The sequence below is a fragment of the Genypterus blacodes genome, unplaced genomic scaffold, assembly GCF_046128005.1.
Source record: "Genypterus blacodes isolate CSIRO-AG114 ecotype Tasmania unplaced genomic scaffold, CSIRO-AGI_Gbla_v1 ptg000128l_1, whole genome shotgun sequence".
Taxonomy (NCBI): domain Eukaryota; kingdom Metazoa; phylum Chordata; class Actinopteri; order Ophidiiformes; family Ophidiidae; genus Genypterus; species Genypterus blacodes.
Window position 1 is genome coordinate 1,744,275 of NW_027466930.1, and position 18,378 is coordinate 1,762,652.

General features: G+C 43.4%; 1 protein-coding gene across 2 annotated transcripts in view; it reads right to left on the bottom strand.

The window, feature by feature from the left end:
* Positions 1–1,009: 1,009 nt before the first annotated feature.
* Positions 1,010–18,378, bottom strand: part of pigg (phosphatidylinositol glycan anchor biosynthesis class G (EMM blood group)) — a 41,211-nt gene continuing 23,842 nt past the window's right edge. Inside the window, exons 10-14 of one of the 2 annotated variants that reach the window (XR_012964801.1) lie at positions 17,550–17,741; positions 9,723–10,032; positions 8,080–8,243; positions 4,591–4,883; positions 1,010–4,353 (exon numbers count right to left, since the gene is read on the bottom strand). Coding sequence is in view for 1 of the 2 variants with exons in the window: in XM_076162771.1 (XP_076018886.1) it covers positions 4,658–4,883; positions 8,080–8,243; positions 9,723–10,032; positions 17,550–17,741 (892 nt within the window). In the remaining variant the exon portion in view is untranslated. Of the gene's footprint in view, positions 4,354–4,400; positions 4,884–8,079; positions 8,244–9,722; positions 10,033–17,549; positions 17,742–18,378 lie in introns of those variants that run through there. The other variant, XM_076162771.1, reaches the window with a different exon arrangement.

Consider the following 18,378-nt stretch of genomic DNA (forward strand, 5'->3'; position numbering starts at 1 on the left):
AGAGCTGTTAAGACACAAATATGTTAATTTATGGCTCAGTTTACCTTCTTCCTTATCTGTAAAAATCTTTCCTATCTTTATTTTCAGCTCCATGTTGACAAAAGTGCTTCATAGATAAAATTCCAAGTACCTGTAGGTTTGCTTATAATATTCCGGAGCCCGATCTTATGAATATTTAAAGCAGAGAGATTAAAGTACAAATAAAAACAGCACAGTAAAAGAGTCAGCCGAGAACAGCGAGGCACAAGTTTTGTTGTTATGCAAGAGAATGAATAAGAACTAAAATTGGAGATGAGCAGGTTAATAAGATCTGCAGTATAGTCGTAAAATTCAAAAACTATGAGAGAGTACAAACGGAGACATCATCTTCCCTGAGTCTGAAACCACACACTCCTCAGATCTCTCAGTAAAGTTTCTGGCCTTGAAGAGTTTCCATTAACTTGGCCTTTTCTCACCATGCAGCGTTTTCGGATGCGAGAAGACAACAATACAGCCTGGGTGCGTCACACTTTGGAGGCTTTAAGAGGGAGGAACTCCCACTCAGATATGACACAGTGTGAAATGTGTCGTTCCTTTAATAATGACACTGAATTCCAGCTCCTGAAGGCGTAAAGTAATTATTAAGTGAGTGGGTAGCAGCTACTAAATTATCGTCCTCCCACCGCTCGGCGTGCAGATATGAGGTTCGCTTTCACAGATGGTTTCTTGTCCCAATCTCACTAAGTCAGTGGGAAACTTTGACAGGGAGAAACCGGAGTGGAAGCGTCATCATCATCATCATCACATGTCATCCATCCTCCACAGCAGCCTGGGCCTCCACACAAGCACGGCCCTCACTCAGCTGCAAGGAAGGATTTAATAGACAGATTATGACAGATACAAGGGACACTCTTCACAAATTCATATTAAACTACTTCAAAATAAGAAAATGTCCAGAAATGGCCTGGGAATCTTCTCTCCAATACACACAACCAGCAAAAAATCATCCAAAAACTGCAAATTCGATGAGTTTATTTCATTAGAAACATAAATAATGCAGTAAATTAAATCCTTCAAATCATCACCTTTACTTGTTTCATATCTGTCAAAAGAAAAATAAAGCAGAAAAAGCCCAAACCCATTTAGAACCTACAGTGTCTATACTACATTAAATAACAAAAGAACGGATCATAAAAAAGAAAAACCACTCATTAGCTTTTCTGTAGTGATTTGGTTCGAATAAACAACATCAGATCACAGAGACGTGAACAACAATAAAGGGGATAAACGGCACCGTTAAAGTACGAGAGCCACTGTGGGACGATAAAAAGATGATTAAAGCAAGAAATGGCTAATTACAGTCATAAAGAGGAAGAGCAATTTACTGACATGTTTCAACACGGAGGAACAAGAAACAACGCAAAGAAACAAAAAGGATAAAATGGCCGTCTGAGTCCATTAGTGCCACAGGACAGACAGCGTACGGGACAGACACTCGAGGATTTGCTGTGTCACTGTGACAGAACAAACGACATTCATTCAGGTCAAAGTCTCTCACCGCTGAAAAGTTGGAGAACTCACTCAAATGTAGCGTACATGGAAACTGGAGGAAGCTGTAAAGTCGGAGATGAAGTTTTGGCGCCCTCCGGTGTTGGGTTATTGTACTTTTTGTGCTTTAACGTCACGCCTGAGGACTGGCTAGTGTTCACAACCCTCTGGGTCGATACAACATTCTGCATTTTGGAGTTTAGAGCAAACATACAGACGCACAGGAGGAGAAACGTTCCAGCTCCGTCGGCAGCAAAACGTCACAGCCTTCGTCACCGGGAGTTAAGGTGCCATACTTGTCCCAAACTATGCTGGGGGACTTTGTCATATTTTGGCCGAAAGTGAAGCAGCTCCAGGCCCAGTTTTCATTTTCAGTGTCTGGAAGCTGATGAGATGCAGCTGGACGTTGCTCAGGCATCAAACGTAATTTATCCTCCGCAGCATAAAAGCCTACTGAGCCCTCCAGAACAACAACATTCATTCTAGCTCGGAAAATCCATCTCCGTCAGAGTTGATGTACCGCATCTCAATCTATGTTCCAAAAACACAAGAGCCTTCAAACAGCAGAGTTCTATGATACTGATGAGAAAACACAGCCAGTCGCAACATTAAATACATCAGAGCTGATGTAGCCCATGGTGGCCACATAGTTTATGGGCCAGCGTTTTCTCTGCCTTGCTATCAATTTGCAGGGACACGATGATTTGTGGATGAGGGAGCTCTACAAGCACCGAGCTGTGAAACGTGACAAACACTGACAGAATAATCCTCATGAGAGATGAAGATGGAGTTATCTGCTTCATAAACCATTTCTACCAGACCGCCCTTAGAGGGAGATTCAGAGGGGGGGGGGGGGAGGAGGCAGCGGACAGCATGCTGTCACTGTAACACAGGTCAGTGGAGCTCTGAGCCCGGTCAGCACCAAAACATATGGAGCGTTCTCTGTCTCATCGTAGTTCAAGGTAACAGATTTGCCATTCAGACCTAAGGATGACTCACCACTCATCTAAGAGGATCCTCCTGTTCTGAGTCAATGTGTGGCACGGTCCTCTGAGAGGCGTTCACGACTGGAGCCAGGTCTCACCTTGACTCACATGGGAGTTGACTGTGAATGAAACGTACCCTCCCATGTGACCAAAGGAAGGAGTCTCCTGGCCTGAGGTGTGAACGACTCTCAGAATGTCAGTTGAGTGTCCAGCATTGACGGAGACCTGTTCTCACCCTGGACTAATACGATGCCTTGAGTCACACAGGAGTCATGTGCTTCACCCTGGACCAAGGCGCGAACAACTAGTTTCAGAGATCCTGGATCCTTTTTGTTGCTGCATAAACCTCACATTCCAATGATATTCAGGACATTTAGGCGCATAAACTATTTCCTGCTGTTGTTGCTTATCAAGGTGAAGCAAGCAGGGGAAGTCACCGCAGCAACAACGGTGCCAGATAAAAAGAAAAGGAAGAACAATGAAGCTCGTCTTCCATCAGAGAAAACCTGGAACAAAAACGAGCAAACATCAACTCTCCCTTTCATTTTTTTGCCAGCTTGCGTCTTCGACACCTGTGGCAGCTTTGGAGGATGTCAGTTATCTCAGCCTGGGGCGAGACGCTGTTTTTTTAAAGCTCGACAGCTCATCAAAGTGAGTGACACGTGTTTGGGGGGGGGGGGGGCGGAAAAACATGCAACTCACTTCACTACTTCCAGGGTGAAAAGTTGCACTCTGTGGCTTTTACACAAATTCTGTCAGTTTCGGCTTTTTCAGGACAAATAACTATCATCACAGATCTTTAAAGGAGACGTCACAGACACCAACCAGGGTCGTAGCGCTGCAGTAAGAGTTGTTCATGGATGCTTTCATTCTCTGATTCGACTTTCAAAATGGAGCCTAAGTAACGGGTGAGATGCTGTACTAATTCAGTGTGTTCCATAAATAGTTGGATGGCTGTGCATTGTTTGTTCCTTTGGCTCTTAAACTCTTTGAGTGCTTGCCAGCTTTACTTTGGTGATATTCTGCGATATTGAATGGACAACTGGAGCATTAGTTAGACGTCTCAGAGTCTGCAGTGTGCCGACGGTGCCAGGCTCCTCAATTTAAACTTTCTGACTTACTGTGTCACTTTAAATACTTCCAGTTGTGTTATATAATTTCATATTTTCATTCTTTGCCTGCTCTTCCTGGCCTCAGTAGAATTGTAGCAGAGAGAACACATTGTTCAAGTATTTATGGCAATTTTGAAGCTTTTTAAATCAGAGTAATAATTAAATCCTCTTTGTTACCAACTGAACTAAAGAGGACCCTGTGGGTTATGTTCTCTTCCTGCTGCAGCGGCTCAGGACTTCATCTTCTACTGAATATGTTGTGTTGTTTGGGTTGTTCCTCAGCTTTTATGTGGTTGTTTCCTGCCCTGACATGTTTTCCACAGGGCGATTGATGCTTTAAAGGAACAGGATCTTACATTACCGACTGGTTTTCATGTCTGCAGCCACACAGGCGAAGTTGTTACGTCGCTGTTAGTAAAGCTCTGTGTCGACCTCAGAGACATCACAAGCAAACGAGGGATTAAAGGGCAAAAAGAAAATCACTATAACATTTTAGCTCAACGGGCAAACCGTAATTTTCAGAAGAGTTGAAGCTTTGCGAGCACCCACATATCACGTGGTCCCATCCTGCTCAACATGAACACGACATTCTCCTCTCCCTCTCAGTCATTAAGTCGCATCTCACTGAATGTAACATTTACACAGTATGAAGCCGGAACATCAAACACCGTGTTGTTGTGTAAAGCAGCTCTGCCGCTCATCGTGCGTCGCTCCCTGAGGTCGTTTATCTACAGGATGTGTAAAACAAAGTTATCAAAAATCATCTTTCCAAGAATTCACTTTTATTGGTTTGCAAACCTTCACTTATTTGACTTAAATATTTGAATAGCTTGCTCAGAAAAATACAACGAGTGCAATCTGAAGTTGGGTCCAGAGGATGGACACTTTATCAATCTGCTCACACAGTGTGAAGAGAGAGAAACACACTGCAGGGGGGAGTGTGTAGATGAGTGTTACCTACTCACAGTATTTCAAAACTGTGTCTGATCGGTGACCGGTGGTAGTGGGTGAGGGTCCTCAGTCTTTAGCTCCCTAGGACTTGGAGCTGGAACTGTGGCTTTGCTCCATGGTGTGAAAGAACAGGCAGACTCCGGCGGTCAGCAGCACGTGCATGGACTCGTAAAGTAACTTGGGCGAGAAGACGCTCCAGATGAAGAGATGGTAGCGCAGGACGGTGACCAGCACGATGTAGGCAGCAGCTGGCACCGACCGCAGCAGGGCCAGGCAGTAGCAGCCGTGGCTGATTGCGACCGGGCTCCTGCAGAGAGGAAGACAATGAATCAGAGAGGAAGAGAACCGCTACATGTCGAGGAAGCACACGTGAAACAAGGTCATACTAACCCGTCTGACTCATACGTGATGATGTGAAGCTGGTAGAGCAGCAGGTCCTTAGGAAAGTGAGGCCAGATTCTGTCTGACTAAAGATTCATTTCACCACAGGCTCAAAGTTCATAGTCGTCTCTGCATGAGATCACTTTGCTCATTTATCCAGAAGAGCAGTCCGATCTAATTTACTTCTCCTAACCCTAATAATATGGATTGCTGGCAAATTCTGATAAAGGCGCTAACGACCTTAAAATACCCAAACCAATGTAAAGGGAGGAGAGAAGTGCTGAAGACGATGATGGAGAAGCGAACCCACACACGCACCAAGACTCTGACGTATGTAAACAGCCGTAAATGAGTACAGGCATGTGTGAATTCTAACAGCTGTGGCCGAGGAACTTCATGTCGAGGGAAAGCAATCTTATCCAAAGACGAGCTGACGAAGTAGGAGATGTGGGAAATCATCCAGCTTGGTAGAAATTCAATCAGATGGCCATTTAACAACAACCTGGACTTTCATACATATAAACACACACACACACAGCACTTGCCCGAGTCTCTTTTTAATGCTGTGAATGACACACAAACACACAGGTGCAGGTGAAGTGTGCTTCAAGCAAGGGCCGGGATGTGATGGATAAAAAACAGGGGCCAGGACGAGGTGAGAGATGAATCACATCCCATTCAGTCCTGACTGGGTTTCACAGAAACAGATTTTTGAATACGACCGTTCAACACCGGGGCAAGGACAGCTTTGAGTTTGCCTTTGTTATTCTGTCGTCCCTGTTGATTTACTGCATCAGGTTTGGGTGAGTCTGATAGGAGTTTGTTGCGTTACAGTGAATGATGTGAAGTCGCTCCTCCACGATTGGATTCGAATTGGAGACATTGAGGTTCGTGTCACGTCGAACTATAACGGCACTCTTGAGTTACAAAGAACAGGAAAAAGCAAACTAAGAGAGAAGTCGACTAATCTGAGCTCTGCTACCAACAAAGGTACAAAAGCCAAAGTGTGTGTTCCCCTCTTGTCATCGTGTGTAAAGCCCTTTGAATGGCCTCAGTCTGAACTCTGCTGTATAAATAAATTTGCCTCGCCTCGCCTTGCTAATTTCACAACTTAACTTCTGAAATAAGAGTTTGATTGAAGTCCGGAGCTATTCTCCATGGGATGTCCTTCAGCCGGATGCCCTTCAGTAAACCATTTCACGTTTCAGCTCACACAGCAGATCAACTGATCCACTATCACCACTTTGCTTTGTTTCAGCTATAAATAACGTTCGTTCCAAAGAGCCCGACCGGCTTCTGGAAAAGTATCAACAAATCTAAAGAGAAATAGAGATCTGCTCTTTTTTTCATAAAGTTTTTCATTATAAAGGTACTTGAGTACAGGTGGGGGGTCCCCAGGAAGTCCTGCTGTGATTCTCTGCACTAAAAACAATAAAAACACAATTATAATGCTGCTTTAACTTCAGCAAAGCCTTGTCAATAGGGACCAGTTGAATAGGTATTGATCAAACTCCCATTTCCAGTACTCACCTTGTGGTCGAGCTCCTAATAGTGCAGAGTGCATTTTAAAGGAGCTAAGCTGTGGGAGACAATTTTAGAATTTGATTTATCACATTGTCTCTGAGTGCATATTACAGGAGGGGTTTCTGTGGAAAGCATTAGCGGGGAGAGCACCGTGCCATGAAAAAAAAAGAGAAGGAGGAAAGATGCTCAAGTGTCTCGCACCGTAATGCAGTGCGTAATGTGTTACAAGGAATGTTATATATTAGCTGGAAGGGACCGTCCCAGGGAGAACCCGGGCCTTTCATCTGAAGCATTCTGGGAGAAACTCCACCCCCCTGCTACTGCAGCATAAGCGGGAATATAGAATGGATGCAGGGATTAGATCAAAGGGCTCCGTAAGACAGGAGTGAAGCTCTGCTAGAGGCCCGGTGACGTCGTGCTCATCACAAGTAGAGCAAACAGCCTTTACAGTATAGGAGCTATAAATGTACACTTAGCGCTCAGGGGCGGCACTCAGACCTTAGAATGGAACAGGTCCTTGATATGACTCGATATTTTGTGTGAAGTTCATAATTCGGCACGAGTGTGACGCTGAAGGAGAGCTCATGTCCCGGTTTGTCCCGAGTGTGCTCATTCAATGCTCTGCGGATGAGATTCTAATACGTGTGTGTATTTGGTCTGATGTTGGCGCCCAAGCTACAGCGTCATTCTCTGAAGGCCTCGATTATCCAGAGCAAATTTAATTTCATTCAGCCCATTTTCCAGACAGCCTGTGACGACTCTAGGTGTTGATGGAAGGAACGCTGTGAAAGCTGAGGGGGTTAACGGCTTCATTAGGACTCATTCTGACACAACCAGAAAGGTTCAAAACCAAATCTCCAGACAATCCGCCCCAGCTGGTGTGGAGGCTTCCTGGTCTGGATAGACATTGATGTGAGGTTTAAAACGTTTAACAGGTTATATTCTAATGTGAAATAAAAGATTATTAAGCTTATCAATCATGTTTGTGCATCAACACCAACCTCTGCAATCCCATTTCCCACCAAGCCTGATGACACTGATTACATTATCACTGCTTTAGTGTACATACTGCGAAAGTAGGAAAATGAGATAATTAGCAGGAAAAAGAGAATGTACTGTAGCTTTGGCTCAGTCTGCAGTTTAACCTCTCACACAGCCGGGCACACACCTCATTGTTCCAGACTGCACAGGGTTTCTGAGGCTGCACTGAAGCCGAACCAACTGGCTGCTTTAACACGGACACATTAACTGAGCTGCTGGCCACCATCCAGTTAAGGTCTGTATAAGGTTAAACTGTTTCAACGCACCCCCGCTGCCCTGCGTAGGATTAACAGAATACACGCAAACGCAAAGTTTCCAAAAGTATGAAAATGAAGACGTAAACATCACTCAAAGAAAGAGAGCAATGACGCTTCCGTGCCTGCAGCGAAAGTAGAGATTTTTGTGTTCCACGCTACGCTGCTACTAACATTACATTACATTACATTACATTACATTACATTACATTACGGTCATTTAGCAGACGCTTTTATCCAAAGCGACTTACAATAAGTGTGTTCAACAAAGGTAGATAAAAGAACAGGTCCTTGATAACTAACCTGTCCCTCTCTGAGCTGAGGTGGCAGACGAGGTGACACGCCCACAGCAGGGGGCCGGCGTAAGTGTTGAGGGCCGTCAAGACGACAGCAGGTGCTTCCACGTAACTTTCCAGCCCGATGAAGCCGACCGAAATGTCCACGGTGGCGATGTTGTTGGAGTTCCCCTGCAGGAACACAGAGACACTTTCACTCGAGCACAGCCAAGGGCACAGGAATAACTAAGCCCCAATACAAAGATAAAAAAGCTGGTACACAAAGATCTGCGCGTGAAGCTTGGTAAGCATTTTATTGCCGTTCTGAAGAGCTCCTTCGCTTTGTCATCGTTACACTGAGTTTGTGGCAACTTCCCAGCGGCCCAGTTGTTTATACTTTCTATTCCCCGCACCAGAAGACAAGAGCCAGACTTGTTATAGCCACACGAGCTTCAGCGTATGTCTGTGTGTGTGTGTGTGTGTGTCTGTGTGTGTACGATCACGCACACCTGTGTTCAGCCTGTGCCATCATTATAAAACCTTATTTTTGGAAGGTTTGTGGCTTATTTTACTTTGAAAATGTCTTGCAGCATTGCGGACACAGGTGAAACACAGAGACACATTCTATTCTCTCTTCTTCAGACATTTCCTCTTCATCTCATTTATCTACCTATTAAATATCCACAATATACATTTTAATTGTCTTAATTTGTTGGGAAAACCAGTCTCTTTTCAGGTTTATAACATTTAATACAGCTCAGAACACAAACAGATCAAAGCCTCATCATCATCCTCATTATTATGATTAATATTTTCTACAGCAGGCAGCTAAGTTGCACAGTGACTTCACACTGAGCAGCCTCTTGCACAAAGCATTTCATTTCAGAGGAACGACCGTCTCATCGCTTCATTATTGACCATCTGTTTTTGGGGAAATCCAGAGAAAATCAACCGCAGCGTCTAAACTCATCTATCACTCCAGATGAAGATACGGGCGGCCAAACCTTCTCTCTCCCTCTGGGACAGTTCATTCATCATGTGATTCAATTTAACACTTCTTCTTTGTCAGTGCCGTATATCTGCAGCTGAAGCTACCTGGAATATTTCCCATAATGCTTCCCCCTGAGTTTCTGTGCATTTGGTTGCCAAAGACAAAATAGGTTAACACAGCAAGGACACTTTGAAAACAACAGCCTCGTGCCAGGTTTGATAATATAAACCCTCTACAGTGTACAGTGAATATGCGTCTGCATCCTACACTGCTTTGGTTGATCAATTTTGCAATGACGGAGCTCACAGATCAATGCACAGAATCCTCACTTTGAAAATGCTGATTACACACCGGTTTGGATTCTCTTGGCAGCTGCGTTTGTCTCGGCGCGACAAATTGAAATCACATACATCTCTGCTATTATGGTCACAGCTTTGTTGAGAATATTCCTCACAGGGCTGTAATTACATGCCTGGGTGCCTAAACTGGAAATTGTGCGGCGGTGGTTTGGACCCGAGCCCGTCGAGGTATTAATGACCTGAGGGTGATGACAGTTATTAAAGCGTTAGTCTTCTGGAAGTTTAGTGTTGATGACGACGTGCTCAGGTCCTAACTAAGTACCTGATTCATAAATAGCCAGTCTTGTTAATAACCTAACACCCGTTTAACGGGTTCCTTACCTGGAAGTAGAAGAAGGCTTGACCAAACCAGTAGTGCATGATGGTGGTCTGGGCCGCGTCGTAGTGGAGTTTCTTCCAGATGAACTGAGCCATGAGCGTCTGAATCAACAGGCAGCAGCACAGAACTGGCAGATTGTGAGCGCGGAACAAGAGGGACACCAACAGAACCAGGCCGCTGTAAATCTCCCACAAGCCCCTGCTCTTCAACCTCGCATCAGCCGTGATGATTTGGGAGCGCAACAGGTCCTTAGTGCCGGTGAAGAGGATCCCCAAGACGAAGACGTAAACAAAGCGTGCCTCCAGAGTGCCCCTAAAAAAGACAAAGAGTGTATGGGAACGTGACACGCTGGCATTATGCAGATTATTTCTTCTTTACTTCTTTTTGGTGCAGTACTGCAGCTCAAAGAACCTGCAATGAACTGTGTGGCTCTTTTGTTGCTTTTGCTTTTGAGTTATTGCTCATATGGAGGGGAGTATAATTAAACACAATCAAAACAATAACTAGAGAAAATTAAATTTAAAGGAGAGCACACAGCTCAGACAAAGGGAGAATAAATTATATTTTCTGTCAAACAAAAACATCCCAGCAATCCTGAAAATCCACATTAGATTTTCGGTAAATCAAAAATAAAAGCACATAAAATGTTCAGATGTAGCTTGTAACTCATCGGAAACTATTTGATGAACAATTTGTCCAAAATTATAGCAGATAGACAGATATTTATGTTCTTATTTACATTTTTTCCACATCTTTGCAGTGCTTTAATGTGAAAAAAAGCACATTGATCAACTTTAATCTCCCTTGTTGCAGCACAACTGTGTACATTGAGTGAAAATAGGTTATTTCAGGTACTGTCTCTTTAAGGCCAACTAAATTCGAACTTCATCTGACCAGGTGTCCTGACAGGTACACCGACTTTGTGACATTTATGCGTGACAAAAACACATTGAACCATAAATTGCACACAACACTGAGACTCAAGCCATTTGATGATGCAACACATGAAGCAACAATACTGTGACGACCATTGCAGATCCTTCTTCATAATAAAACAGACAAAGGTCACAGAATAATGAATTCCCAACTCCAATCCCTTGTTAGACAGCGTGCATTACATTTCTGGTAATTCATAACCCTTCTTTCATTCAGTATGCAGCGTGTCGATGCAACATAAATATTTAAAGTATGAGACTCAAAGACGGATGAAGCGCCTGAGGAAAACAAGCTCTTTCACACCTCTCCCTCAGCCTGTTGTGCTTTCTGCGGTTGGAGAAACAATGCATCGCTATGTTTAAAGTAAAGAAAAAAATGTTTGCAGACAGTGAAGGAGAGAGCAACTCCACCTGCGTAAGCCTCCTCAGGGCCACCAGGGGATTTCACCACTGATTTGGAATATGAAATGGATTACCCCGGTGAAATAGGACTTTTTTTCCGGCTGACAGGAATGTCTGAAGTCAACCTCCTGTTTATCCGTTGCTGACTTTCTATGTCTTCAAAATAAAAGGAAACAACAGGAGATTGTGTGAAGACGTTCTGCTCCATTTAACATAAAGTCACGGAGTCCTGCAGGTCTACAGGTCACACACACACACACAGGCGATGTTCTATTCCAGTGTACTACATCTGTATGGTGCCTGTGGGATAAATGGATGGATTGACACTTGGCCCTGAAGTCTGAAGCTTCAAAAGAAGTTTCCACTTTTCCATCTGAATGGTTTCCTCCACAAAAATCCTTTTCTATCTGCCAACAATATTGGCTTAAAAAGTCCAAAATTGAGGTTTTAGAGGAAAAGTACTTTTATTATGAGGGAAATTCCATTTAGACTCATTTCCATTCCAGGCATTGAGCATATGCTCTCAACCAGGAAACATTACATTAGAAACATTTTGTCAAATCTGCTCTTTGGTTAACTTACCATTGACTTATATTGTAAAAAACGAGTCAAAAAAAGTAAATTAACCTCAATATAATAAAGAGACAAGTCAGTGGCAAGAAACCTGGACCAAACAGAGTTCCATCCATCCATCCATTCTCTACAGCCGCTATTCAGGGTCGCAGGGGCGCTGGATCTCATCCCAGCCATCATTGAGCGAGGGGTAGGGCTGCTTTACTCTATTTGATGATGAAAAATTGGATATAGAGCCCATTAAGAGGTAATGGAGTTTGGGGAGGTTCTGAATTTCCGAGGCGTCGCTGCTGGAGGAGATAAGCTTTCAGTAATAATTCCAGCAAACATATGGAAAGTACCCCCTGTAATTAAGACAGCAATGCTTTATAGACTCCACTATTGAGCACTTTATCCCATTAAGATCCTTTTCGGGACGGGATCAGACGCGTTTGCAGTGAGCCTCGGGGCGTATTTGTACAACACAACAGCTCTAAAACAATTCATACATTTAGGGAATCAGGAGCGCGGCGTTAGGAGCTCACATCACAGGCTACAGGGGCGTTTCTTTTTGCGGCAGGATGTTGTCAAAGCTGAGGGAGTACGACAGGATAATAGCTGACCCTGAAGGAGCTGAGCGAGTATAGAACATGTATTATTAATCAGAGTGTTTTATGGAAACCTGTTCCAACAGAAGAACACAGTAATATGCGCCATCCAGCACTATTCTTAATTATTCACTACTCCCCTAACAATATTGCATGGATAGTATTCATCATTATTTCATGCAAAGGAAAAGTGGAAATCCTGGCCTGGATCGCACTCGACGGGCTGGACGGTGAGGTTTGAGCTTGCAGGCTTAGTTGTTCACTTGAGTGACAGCTGGCAAGGCCAGATTTTTAACCATTTGTGTAGAGATGGTTCCAGCATTTGTTCATTTGCAAGCAGGCAAAGCTGCTAACACTAAAAAAATGGAGTGTAAATGTAACCGATGTGAAATCTGGATAATATTCAATCCACAAATTAGTTATAAGTTAATTTTGATAAAGTCCACTCGGTGCATTAGTAACTTAGTAAGTCCTGGAGGTGTCTGGATGCCAGGCTTCTCGTTAGCACTGGTGCTGTTTACTGGTTTCTGACACCTCTGATTTATATTTCAGATATATATTTGTCTTTGTTTTGCCGTTGCAGCGTTTCTGCCAAGCAGTCTGTACCTCCTCTCTTAAAATGCAGAGCTCCAAGGAACCGTATATTTGCTTTGCTGCTTTGACGTCTCCATTTTTCTACCAGGAGGCGGTAATGCTTGTTGAGGATAATTAGCATGTGGGTTTTTGTAGTTGTTACCCAGACCACACCTCACAATAACACGTGGGTAATGTGATGCTGGTGCACAATTTCACACAACAGAAGCTTCAATTGAGAAGAGCTTTGGCATTGAATTAACCTGAAGTTTAACCATTTATTTACGACTAATTTCTACCTAATTTCACATTTTAAGACCCTAACGCAAACTCTAAATTGCGAAAAGCTTGTCTAAGCTGCAGAGGAAATTAGCATTTATATAATTTCCAACAATATTATGCATCTGTAAGACTCAGGATTAGAGGTTGTTATTACAAATGTCTCCTGGTTTAGTGTTGTAGGTAACAATTAGGGAAAAATGTTACAAACCCTGAAAGTCTTGCCAATGTGATAAAAAGTAATCTCATTAAGGTACAAGGTAATGTAATGTACAAATATAACTGCAGATTTCAGCACAGAGTATACAACAACGTGAAGGTGAAAATTAGTGAAGATTTCTGAATTTTATTATTTATATGCTTACTCCTGAGTAACAAAATAGAGGCCGAAGTTCTGATCATGGTTTTTCCACTGTGGCTTTCAGAGGAGCAGATTTATCATAAGGAACAATGCAAACAGTGCATTTTGTTATTTTCAGCATCATTTGTTGATCTTACTTTTTGAGTCAAAGAGGAAAATATCCTGATCTTAAAATCAGGGTTGAGAAGGAGAAAATAACTTAACCACTGAGAAGAGCAGACATATATTGTGACTTTGGTAAGACGATGTTACTATGGAGATTATTAAACAAGTATCTATTATAAGTCCATACAGCATTACTCCAACACTGACTTTCACAGACTTTCATCAAAGTATGTGAAAGAGGTGGATTACGGATTCATACTGCTCGGCGAGGAAGAACGACTAACCACATCAACCTGATCTATTCTGAATGTCAGGAACAGCAGACAGAAAACGTCATCTTCTTGTCAAGCTGCTGTACAGAAGAGCTCCCTGGATTGCGTGTTACCTTGGAAACAAGCTCTGGTGTTCCAGCGAGCGAGTGAGGAAAGGTAAGCCTGCGGCCAATCCCCTCAACATTTTCAGTACAGCCACTCCATCACCTGCATCAGGTGAGCACTTTAATCAACCACAACAGGTAGTTCAGTGGCGAGGAAAGCTATAAAGCAAAGACACCGGGGGATTAGAAACGCCAGCCGACACCGTCTCAGCCTCTGCTACGCTGTGGGTAAACGTAAAGCACGCCTGAAGTCGCCACCTTTGAAATGTCACTGCCTCTAAATTGGAGACATTAAAACCGACTAAGAACAAAGCTCCTAATTACCCAGTGAGCCACAAGGTCATCCACTCCTTCACTTACAGCTCCAGTTGGAAGCCTGGTAAATGTCGGCTTTCCTCCCTGCGCACTTCCTTAACTTTTGCTTTCCAATTTATTGTCCCACTTGGGGGAATTATGTTCGCAAGCCACAGTGATCTATTCAACCCCTAACACATCACTGCAGACGTGACACCAGCACCCAGACACACACACACCCCCACACACACACCCCCAAACACACACACACACACACACACACACACACACACACACACACACACACACACACACACACACACACACACACACACACACACACACACACACACACACACACACACACACACACACACACACACACACACACACACACACACACACACACACACACCTGCTCCTGCTGGTCGCCGCACTGGTAACAGAAGCTTTATTTGGTTAAAAGTCAACCTTTACCTGATATTCCTGATGGAGTTGCATGATTTTAGGTGGAAAGATAAAACACAGAGAAATGCACTTTTATGAACAGTGCACTGAAGTCATTGGAGGATAATCATTTGTTAAATTTCAGCCCTTAGATATATTGTACCTACGCCGGTTTGCCTTTGAAAAAGAGGTTATAAAATGCTTTACCTCTAGGGTAATAAACTTGAAAACTGAATGCTGTGTGTGTGTGTGTGTGTGTGTGTGTGTGTGTGTGTGTGTGTGTGTGTTTGCGTGTGTGGCAGGGGTTCACAGGTGTTTTGAGAGGAGTCTGAATACATTTCCATTTTTAAGCAGAATCTGAATGCATGAATATTTTTAAATAGGAAACCTGCACAACAGCCCTTCTTAGGTAAAGGAGCAAAGGAATGAGTTTTGTTTTGTGCAGGTGGGAAGCGCAGGCAGAATCAAACGTAAACATTTTCACCCGTGGTTTGTATTTGTCTGAAAACATGCCATAATTGTTGTGACGGCAGCAAACTTTGGCTGTGATCGGTATTTGGCCCTTAGCCCGATGCTTTGATGTCGCTCTGCTTCCTTACCGCCATCAAACAGGTTGTGTTTGTTTGTGTGTGAGTGGGGAGTATGCAAAAAAGTTCAGGTGTGATTTTGACAAAACCCAGTGGAAGGGTGGAGCGTCGCCTAGGGAAGAAACCCATTTAGGTGCAGATTTGGACCCATGGGGCCGGTGCAGGGACATTTAAAGGGAATTCTGAACAGGGTGTTTTACAATATCTGTGTCGATCTCTCATATCCAGTATATTTATCCCATGAGAGACGAGTCCTCGCTGTTTATCTGGATTAATATGTGCAGTGGTTGGACAGAGGACACCTTATTGGAATTGCTGTGCAGTAACAAATTAAGTAGAATCGCACAACAGCACTGAAAGAAGTTGTATCTTGAAATAAACAATTTTAAAGATACAAATATTCACAACATGTTATTTGTGATGCTGCTTAATATTGCACCGGGATTCTGTTTAAAAAGCGTACTGCCATGTTGGTTGACTGGTTCTCTATTTTTAGGTTCATTTCAGATGACACATAAGAAAAGGTGCGAACAGGCAAAAAAAAAAGAGAGAGAGAGAGAGAAAAAGAGAGATAAACTGTATATATGGTGACATTATATCCAAGCAACGCTTTGAATCACTTAAAGTGAGCAGTGTTGGCTGTTCTCAACCCCATTAACCGTTTTGAGCTCACGACTGTCCAATTAGGTAGCTGGCACGAAGAGGAGACGGGTGTGAGCAAGGAGTTATCAGGGTTCTGCTCGGGTAAAACTATCCAAAAGAGCAGCAGGTGTGGATCGGACTGAAAAAAAAGGATCATTAGAAGTAAATGAACCCTGCATTTAAATTAGAGTTCATAGGAAAGAGCATGTAAAAGGGCTGATTGTGTACTGGATGTATAATAATGAAGAATAACTCCTTATAAAAAAATATAAATGCAAATAATGAGGCCTATGGCAAATGGTTCTTATTATTCAGATGGAAGACCTCAGATGGACGGCACATTACCGCCGTTAGGCTCAAGACAAGGGATCAGCTTAGTCTGAATTCCTTGGCCACTAATTCATAGAGTGGGGCATTTCTAAAATAACACTGGAGGACCAGTAATGATCCACTCCTTGAGGTCTGAGGAAACAGCCACGAACCCTTGGGTCAACCATCAACCTTGTCAGTCACGCGGTCCGTCAAAAGAAACCAGGTTCCTGTGAGACATTAGTCGGATGCCTTTGTACGGACATGGGTGAGAGGTTCAGCTTTTAATTAGGTGAGCAAGTAGGAGAGACTGCCAAGGAGAACAGGGAAGGTCAGGGAAGGCCAGGTACGGGTGCTAGACGAGGAGAGGTCAGGGAAACGAGACAGCAGAACTGTGTGCAGCCCTGCACACTCATTATTTTGTGACAGGGATTAGTAGCACATAACTTTGTGCCAAGTTACAGGCTACAAGATGAAAAATTACCATAGTTAGGAGGTCTCACGGTAGTCGATTTCCTTGGACAAAGGTAAATGCGGTTGTTAAAAACAGATTGTGCTAAAGGATTTTGTGTTTACACTGGAAAGAGGCATGGATCTAATTGAATATTCTATGGTAAACACAATGCATTATTTTTCATTATTCAGTTTGAGGGAGAGAAAGAAGAGGCAACGTCTTGTGATTGTTCAAGTTTTTGTTTGAATAATCAGATTAAAGAGACTAACAGAAGTCCGCAGTCAAGGGCTGTGCATCACATTAACTTTTTGTTTTGTTTTGGATGAGAATGCGTTCTGCTGTCCGTTAATGGATTTGCAAAGGGGATGTCAATAGAAATGTTTGGAAAAAGGACGCAACATTATTTTCAAACTACAAATGCATTTCTCAAAGAAAAAGCACTGTGGCTGCAAATGCTGAAGGAAACCTGAAAGAAGCCTGGAGGCCTGAAAACGATGCTGGTCTCGTTTATTGGCCACCATAGATAATGGAGGGAGGAGTGAGGTGGAGCAGAGCGACTGTGCCAGAGAACTATGTTGGAGGCGAATAGGAGTGTTGATATTACAATTCCTTCTGGATGCCAAACAAAGTCAACAAACGTTATAGATTGTGTAAGATCCCATTAAATGTAATTAAATTAAGACACTGTCAAGATTCTTCAAGGTGCCCTGGGTTAACCTGGAGTCGGGGCATTCAGGCAGCGGAAAGCCAAATAAATGAAAGAAGACACGAGCAGTACTGCACAGTCCACACTCGCCTGGATCAGAGTGCACACACAGTACTGCTGATCCTTAAACAAAAACAGTAATTTGCAAGCCGATACAGTCAGATGAAGGCACGGTCACGAGGGGTTCACAAAAACTTACTTTGACATATTTCCAACAGAGTGTTGCCAAGGAAACGCCACATTGCCGACGGCTGCCCGGTAGCTGTAGACACCCAAAAGTCCGAGGGCGAGGGCAATCTTCGACACCCAGGAGCAGTGTCTTTGAATCAGGAGATAGATCAGAACCAAGCAGAAAGCAGCCAGCAGGGAGAGGACGAGCTTGTGCTCCGAGCTGACGAGAGAAAACACACAGACAGGCAGACATGGGTTCAACTAAATACCAAGCATTGTTATATTACAGCTACAGTAAGTAACTATTTCGACACAAGTTTTTGTAGAAGTTGCTGAAGCCCTCATCGCTGCCTCCGCTGTCAATCATGTTCTCATGTGGGAGGAGCTATGGAGGCAGGACTGCAGCTTTAAGGAATCCTATTTAACATCTGAAATACATTGTAAGCATTGAAACAGAAGTAAAGCAGCATTGAAGCCCATTTTCAGGGCTTTTTTTCCCAAAGTTTACTACAAATTGCATTCTGCACTATAATCGGTTTAAAGATGACTACAGACTGAACCACAGAACATTTTGATGGGATAAAGAAAAGCATTCGGTATCCTTCAACACCACAGACACAAATCTCCAATAGTCACTGGTTTTAAGACTATAAGATTTCTAAAACTGGAACAAACAGAAAATAAGAGCCCAGAGGACATATCAAAGTTAAATTGCTGTCTGGCATTTACTGTTAGCTGGGTAAGACAGCAAAGCAGTCGAGTAGTTTGAGGCAAAATGAAGAGGAACGCTACCAGCACTCATTATCCAAGCTGGGGAAGTGGATGTAGGGAGAAAGGGCGAGATTGGACAGGGAAAA